The sequence below is a fragment of the Coregonus lavaretus genome (assembly GCF_964263955.1).
Source record: "Coregonus lavaretus genome assembly, chromosome: 2".
NCBI classification, from domain to species: Eukaryota; Metazoa; Chordata; class Actinopteri; order Salmoniformes; family Salmonidae; genus Coregonus; species Coregonus lavaretus.
The window spans coordinates 86741897-86750154 of NC_139989.1; the positions used below are offsets into that span (position 1 = coordinate 86741897).

At 40.2% G+C, this 8258-nt stretch overlaps 1 protein-coding gene across 1 annotated transcript in view; it reads right to left on the reverse strand.

Annotated features, from left to right (window-relative positions):
* The window catches only part of LOC311099593 (NLR family CARD domain-containing protein 3-like), an 8461-nt gene extending 709 nt beyond the window's left edge, over nucleotides 1-7752 (reverse strand). Inside the window, exons 1-6 of the mRNA XM_084140294.1 lie at nucleotides 7672-7752; nucleotides 7314-7542; nucleotides 6959-7096; nucleotides 4912-6538; nucleotides 4449-4626; nucleotides 948-1121 (exon numbers count right to left, since the gene is read on the reverse strand). Coding sequence (XP_083996420.1) covers nucleotides 948-1121; nucleotides 4449-4626; nucleotides 4912-6538; nucleotides 6959-7096; nucleotides 7314-7524 — 2328 coding nt within the window. The 5' untranslated portion in view covers nucleotides 7525-7542; nucleotides 7672-7752. The remainder of the gene's footprint in view (nucleotides 1-947; nucleotides 1122-4448; nucleotides 4627-4911; nucleotides 6539-6958; nucleotides 7097-7313; nucleotides 7543-7671) is intronic.
* Between the last annotated feature and the right edge of the window lie 506 nt (nucleotides 7753-8258).

An 8258-nucleotide genomic window follows, 5' to 3' on the forward strand; every position in this document is an offset into this window, starting at 1 on the left:
GTATTCTGACCAATTCACTTACAGTGTATTAAAGTAGTCAAAAGTTGAGTATTTGGTCTCAAACTCGTTGGTTGCATTTGCAGTTTGTTTTGGTTGTGTTTTGGGTTATGTTTTGTCCAATAGTAACTGAATGGTCGATGATGACTGGAGTAATTTTCTGTCTAAGTGAGTAGATAACATGTTTCTAAACACTACTAAATTAATCCTGATGATGCCATGATTAAGAAAAATTATGAATGAATCATGAATATTAATGAGTGAGAAAGTTACAGAGGCTACAACAAAACATGCTAACCTCTCACCATTACCAATAACAGAGGGGGTATGATCCTTGTTCCTCTGTAACTTTCTCATTCATCATTATTCACGATTCATATATGATTATTCATAATCATGGTAGCATCCACATGAACGTAGAAGTGTTCAGAAACATCTTCTATTCTTACTGACAATACAAGTGAAGTGACTCCAAAATGACAGGACATTATTCACCATTCAGTTTCTATCAGGAAAAACATCATCCAAAACACAACCAAGACAAACTGCAAATGCTTTCAACAAGTTTGTAGAATCACAAGCTTGATGTAATCACTGCAGGTAAGGAATATGGGACCAAATACTAAACTTATGACTACTTTAATACAATATAAGTGAATATGTCCAAATTATTACAACTTTTTCAAATGGGAGAACTAGACACATAAAGTGCTTTCATTTCTAAACAGTAACACAGATATGTATGAAAATATCCTCAAATAAAAGGTGACATTATATACTGTCGCCTAATATGAAACATTATATCTCAAATCCAAAATGATGGAGCATAGCACCAAATGTAAAACTGTAAGCTTCAATGTCCAAACACATATGGTGTGGACTATGTGTGCCTGGTAAACACATGTGGATCTGGTGAACAGTTATCACTTGTTGACCAACTACAGGAATACTGACCTCAGAGTCTCCAGTTTACAGTGGGGATTCCCCAGTCCAGCAGAGAGCAGCTTCACTCCTGAATCCTTCAGGTCATTGTTACTCAGATCCAGCTCTCTCAGGTGTGAGGGGTTTGACTTCAGAGCTGAGACCAGAGAAGCACAGCCTTCCTCTGTGACTAGACAGCCTGACAGCCTGCAAAGAGTCAAATCATATTAAAACGACACTGCTATTCTTTGGTGGTGAAAGTAGTGGCAGTATATTTTTTCAACATTTTCATTTATACCAGTGTCCTGAAACCTGCCATATATATATATAATTATTAGAAAAAATCATAATATTGTGTGTAGAGAGAAAAATGTATAGTACGAATATTTGAGTAGACTGACCAGAGCAGTTTAAAAAGCAGTATCAGTCAAAAGACAGACAGTGAGGTATCAGATTTAGATTGTATTGAGTATACAGTCCACACCATATCTATTTTGACAGTGAAACTGACATTTTAAATGTGACTCTGTACTCCAACATTTTGGATTTGAGATCAAATGTTTCATATGAGGTGACAGTATATAATGTCACCTTTTAATTTAGGGTATTTTCATACATACAGTGGGGGAAAAAAGTATTTAGTCAGCCACCAATTGTGCAAGTTCTCCCACTTAAAAAGATGAGAGAGGCCTGTAATTTTCATCATAGGTACACGTCAACTATGACAGACAAAATGAGCTCCTGAGTGGCGCAGTGGTCTAAGGCACTGCATCGCAGTGCAAAACTGTGCCACTAGATCCTGGTTCGAATCCAGGCTCTGTCGCAGCCGGCCGCGACCGGGAGACTCATGGGCGGCGCACAATTGGCCCAGCGTCGTCCAGGGTAGGGGAGGGAATGGCCGGCAGGGATGTAGCTCAGTTGATAGAGCATGGCGTTTGCAACGCCAGTGTTGTGGGTTCGATTCCCACAGGGGGCCAGTATAAAAAAAAATAATAATAATATGTAAGTCGCTCTGGATAAGAGCGTCTGCTAAATGACTAAAATGTAAATGTAAAATGAGAAAAAAAAATCCAGAAAATCACGTTGTAGGATTTTTAATGAATTTATTTGCAAATTATGGTGGAAAATAAGTATTTGGTCAATAACAAAAGTTTCTCAATACTTTGTTATATACCCTTTGTTGGCAATGACACAGGTCAAACATTTTCTGTAAGTCTTCACAAGGTTTTCACACACGGTTGCTGGTATTTTGGCCCATTCCTCCATGCAGATCTCCTTTAGAGCAGTGATGTTTTGGGGCTGTCGCTGGGCAACACAGACTTTCAACTCCCTCCAAAGATTTTCTATGGGGTTGAGATCTGGAGACTGGCTAGGCCACTCCAGGACCTTGAAATGCTTCTTACGAAGCCACTCCTTCGTTGCCCGGGCGGTGTGTTTGGGATCATTGTCATGCTGAAAGACCCAGCCACGTTTCATCTTCAATGCCCTTGCTGATGGAAGGAGGTTTTCACTCAAAATCTCACGATACATGGCCCCATTCATTCTTTCCTTTACACGGATCAGTCGTCCTGGTCCCTTTGCAGAAAAACAGCCCCAAAGCATGATGTTTTCACCCCCATGCTTCACAGTAGGTATGGTGTTCTTTGGATGCAACTCAGCATTATTTGTCCTCCAAACACAACGAGTTGAGTTTTTACCAAAAAGTTATATTTTGGTTTCATCTGACCATATGACATTCTTCCAATCCTCTTCTGGATGCACTGTAGCAAACTTCAGACGGGCCTGGTCATGTACTGGCTTAAGCAGGGGGACACGTCTAGCACTGGAGGATTTGAGTCCCTGGCGGCGTAGTGTGTTACTGATGGTAGGCTTTGTTACTTTGGTCCCAGCTCTCTGCAGGTCATTCACTAGGTCCCCCCGTGTGGTTCTGGGATTTTTGCTCACCGTTCTTGTCATCATTTTGACCCCACGGGGTGAGATCTTGCGTGGAGCCCCAGATCGAGGGAGATTATCAGTGGTCTTGTATGTCTTCCATTTCCTAATAATTGCTCCCACAGTTGATTTCTTCAAACCAAGCTGCTTACCTATTGCAGATTCAGTCTTCCCAGCCTGGTGCAGGTCTACAATTTTGTTTCTGGTGTCCTTTGACAGCTCTTTGGTCTTGGCCATAGTGGAGTTTGGAGTGTGACTGTTTGAGGTTGTGGACAGGTGTCTTTTATACTGATAACAAGTTCAAACAGGTGCCATTAATACAGGTAACGAGTGGAGGACAGAGGAGCCTCTTAAAGAAGAAGTTACAGGTCTGTGAGAGCCAGAAATCTTGCTTGTTTGTAGGTGACCAAATACTTATTTTCCACCATAATTTGCAAATAAATTCATTAAAAATCCTACAATGTGATTTTCTGGAATTTTTTTTCTCAATTTGTCTGTCATAGTTGACGTGTACCTATGATGAAAATTACAGGCCTCTCTCATCTTTTTAAGTGGGAGAACTTGCACAATTGATGGCTGACTAAATACTTTTTTCCCCCACTGTATCTGTTTCACCGTTTAGAAATGAAAGGACTTTATGTATCTAGTCCCCTATTTGAAGAAGTCATAAGTATTCTGACCAATTCACTTATAGTGTATTAAAGTAGTCAAAAGTTTAGTATTTGGTCCCAAACTCGTTGGTTGCATTTGCAGTTTGTTTTGGTTGTGTTTTGGGTTATGTTTTGTCCAATAGTAACTGAATGGTGGATGATGACTGGAGTAATTTTCTGTCTAAGTGAGTAGATAACATGTTTCTAAACATTACTAAATTAATCCTGATGATGACATGATTAAGAAAAATCATGAATGAATCATGAATAATAATGAGTGAGAAAGTTAGAGGCTACAACAAAACATGCTAACCTCTCACCATTACCAATAACAGAGGGGGTATGATCCTTGTTCCTCTGTAACTTTCTCATTCATCATTATTCACCATTCATTCATGATTATTCATAATCATGGTAGCATCCACATGAATGTAGAAGTGTTCAGAAACATCTTCGATTCTTACTGACAATACAAGTGAAGTGACTCCAAAATGACAGGACATTATTCACAATTCAGTTTCTATTGGGAAAAACATCATCAAAAACACAACCAAGACAAACTGCAAATGTATTCAACAAGTTTGTAGAATCACAAGCTTGATGTAATCACTGCAGGTAAGGAATATGGGACCAAATACTAAACTTTTGACTAAATGAATTTGTCCAAATAATTACGACTTCTTCAAATGGGAGAACTAGATACATAAAGTGCTTTCGTATCTAAACAGTAAAACAGATATGTATGAAAAACCTGAAATAAAAGGTGACATTCTGTACTGTTGCCTAATATGAAACATTATATCTGAAATCCAAAATGCTGGAGCATAGCACCAAATGTAAAACTGTAAGCTTCACTGTCCAAACACATATGGTGTGGACTATGTGTGCCTGGTAAACACATGTGGATCTGGTGAACAGTTATCACTTGTTGACCAACTACAGGAATACTGACCTCAGAGTCTCCAGTTTACAGTGGGGATTCCCCAGTCCAGCAGAGAGCAGCTTCACTCCTGAATCCTTCAGGTCATTGTTACTCAGATCCAGCTCTCTCAGGTGTGAGGGGTTTGACTTCAGAGCTGAGACCAGAGAAGCACAGCCTTCCTCTGTGACTCCACAGCCTGACAGCCTGCAAAGAGATCATCATGATTTTACAAACACACTGTTAATTTAACACCAGTAGTGTAGAAGGACAATGGCAGATGCATTTGGTTTATTCTCTTAAACAACATATAGATTCATCTTCCGTCTCCTAGAATTGTATGGTCATATTATTATACTAATGTGAACATCAATGCATTGATTCAATATGTTTTTCAATAGAATATTATATACATATTATAATACATATATTTCTCTAAACTGAATATTTCTTCCTGATGATTAGTACTTAAATGTCATTTTATGTACTCACAGAGCAGCTCTGGAGGCTTTGACCACTGGCAGCAGCCTCAGAAGACCTTCCTCTGATCTGGAGTATTTCTTCAGGTCAAACACATCCAGCTCCTTTTCTGAAGTCAGCAACACAAAGACCAGAGCTGACCACTGTGCAGGTGACAGTTCTTCTTCTGAGAGACTTCCTGATCTCAGGTAGCTTTGGATCTCCTCCACTAGAGAATGGTCATTCAGTTCATTCAGACAGTGGAACAGATTGATGCACCTCTCTGGAGAGGGATTCTCCCTGATCTTCTCCTTGATGTACTTGACTGTTTCTTCATGGCTCTGTGAGCTGATTCTTGTCTTTGTCAGTAGACCTCGTAAGTGCTTCTGATTGGACTCCAGTGAGAGGCCCAGAAGGAAGCGGAGGAAAAGGTCCAGGTTTCCTGTCTCACTTTGTAAGGCTTTATCCACAGCACTCTTGTAGACAGTAACTTTACGCTTGTGTCTGAACCTCACAGAAAAGTTGCTGGACGTTGATTGAGGTTTGGCCATTAGATTTGAGAGGAACACATATACAGCAGCCAGAAACTCCTGAATGCTCAGATGCACGAAGCAGTACACCTTGTCCTGGTACAGCCCACATTCCTCTTTAAAGAGCTGTGTGCACAATCCTGAATACACTGAGGCTTCATTGACATCAATGCCAGCCTTTTTCAGGTCTTCTTCATAGAAAATCAGATTGCCCTCAACAAGCTGTTGAAAAGCCAGTTTTCCCAGTGACAGAATGCTCTCTTTATTCCAGTGTGGACCTGTCTCTTCTTTCCCAAGATACTTTTCATTTTTCTGTTTGGTATGAAACTCCACAAGGTGTGTGTACATCTCAGTCAGGGTCTTGGGCATCTCTTCTCTCTTGTGTTTCAGCATGTGTTCAAGGACTGTTGCAGAAATCCAACAGAAGACTGGAATATGGCACATGATGTGGAGGCTCCTTGATGTCTTTATGTGTGAGATGATTCTGCTGGCCAGGTCCTCATCACTGAATCTCTTCCTGAAGTACTCCTCCTTCTGTGGGTCATTGAACCCTCGTACCTCTGTCACCTGGTCAACACACCCTGAAGGGATCTGATTGGCTGCTGCAGGTCGGGTAGTTACCCAGAGGAGAGCAGAGGGAAGCAGATGTCCCTTGATGAGATTTGTCAGCAGAACATCCACTGAGGTTGACTTTGTGACGTCACAGCATATCTTGTTCTTCTGGAAGTCTAGGGGTAGTCGGCACTCATCCAGGCCATCAAAGATGAACAGAACTTTGTACTTGTCGTAGTTGGAGATTCTTGATTCTTTGGTTTCCACTGAGAAGTGATTGAGAAGTTCAATGAAAGTGTGTTTTTCCCCATTCATCAAATTCAGCTCCCGAAAAGGGAATGAAAATACAAATTGGACATCCTGATTTGCTATTCCTTCAGCCCAGTCTAGAATGAACTTCTGCACAGAGACTGTTTTTCCAATGCCAGCGACTCCCTTTGTCAGCACAGTTCTGATAAGTTTGTCTTGTCCAGTTAAGGGTCTGAAGATGTCGTTACATTTGATTGCAGTCTCTGGTCTTGCTTGTTTCCTGGTTGTTGTCTCAATCTGTCTCAGCTCATGTTCATTATTGACCTCTCCTGTTCCAATCAATCAATCAATTTTATTTTATATAGCCCTTCTTACATCAGCTAATATCTCGAAGTGCTGTACAGAAACCCAGCCTAAAACCCCAAACAGCTAGTAATGCAGGTGTAGAAGCACGGTGGCTAGGAAAAACTCCCTAGAAAGGCAAAACCTAGGAAGAAACCTAGAGAGGAACCAGGCTATGAGGGGTGGCCAGTCCTCTTCTGGCTGTGCCGGGTGGAGATTATAACAGAACCATGCCAAGATGTTCAAAAATGTTCATAAGTGACAAGCATGGTCAAATAATAATCAGGAATAAATCTCAGTTGGCTTTTCATAGCCGATCATTAGAGTTTAAAACAGCAGGTCTGGGACAGGTAGGGGTTCCATAACCGCAGGCAGAACAGTTTAAACTGGAATAGCAGCAAGGCCACCCTCTGTGATGTAGAGCTCTGTGTAGATCTTATTGAGAAGTGTTGGGTTTCCTTGTTTAGCGATCCCCTCAAATACACATTGAAACTTCTTCTTTAGATTAGATTTGAGTTCACGTTGGCAAATCACAGCAAGCTCATCTGAATGAAGAAATAACACAGAGGATATTAATATTACGTATGTTTTAATGCCTACAGTATTGTGGGACTGTGTTATAAAGTTTGAAGAGGTCACTAGGTGTTGTGTTAAGGCTGCTACAATATCACTGAGTTACACAGCTACTTTAGCTGTACTTTAGCTACAGCTTTTAAATGTTTGTTATAAAACAGCATTCAACATGAGGCAGACAGCTTTTACTTTTCTCCAGTGTGTCAGCAAGCTCCTTCTGGTTTATTTTCCTCAGGACGTGCAGTGTGATCTTCAGAGCCCCCTCTCTGGCACTGCTCTCCTGCTTCTCATCTTCAGCATCCACCACTTCCTTGTCCTGCTTCTGACTCTCAAAGCCTTCTGGGAGTTCTGGACTAAGAATCCTCTTGAACATCTTCAGCTCGTTCTTCACAAATGTCATAATATTCTCTTCAAGCAACTGAAATAAATCAAGCAAATCAGTTAAGCAAGAGGCTAAATGCTTTCTCATTAACACATTAATGAATGATTGACAGATCAACTTTACTTGAGGTAAACAAAAACAAATGTACATAACAGGACCACATACACTGAATATGGAGGCCAGGTCTGTTTGATGACTCTGGGAAGACTGATCACTGAGAATCTCTGACTCTGATCTCTCCTGTTGGTTTCTGGGGACAAAACATCAGTTTTTTAAATATATATAGTTAACTAAATGTATGGTGTTTTTGGTTTATGTCAGTTTCATTGTTTGTTATGCTATAAATGGTTATGTTATGGTTGTAAGTGGTAGAATGAACTAGAAAATGTCATATTTTGAAATTCTGAGTAATTACTACTTTAGTAAGGATATACTTTATTCAGTACTACTGCAGTTACTAAATAATTCCAATAGATGGCAGCATAAGACCATGAATGACATTTCAGAAGATTCGTTGAGTTTTCTCCCTGGATACACCACCACTCCCCCTCACAGGAAAACTCCTGCACACGCTTTTTACTGTCCCTTTCCACACTGCTAACGCAAGAGGAACGACTGAAAAAGCATTTAACAGATTACTGTGAAATAATATAATGATGATTCATGTTTATTATTAGCTGTTTTTATGCTCATGTTTTGAAATTATACTTCATTACTATAACGATTATCAATAAGCCTGAACATTAATTCAG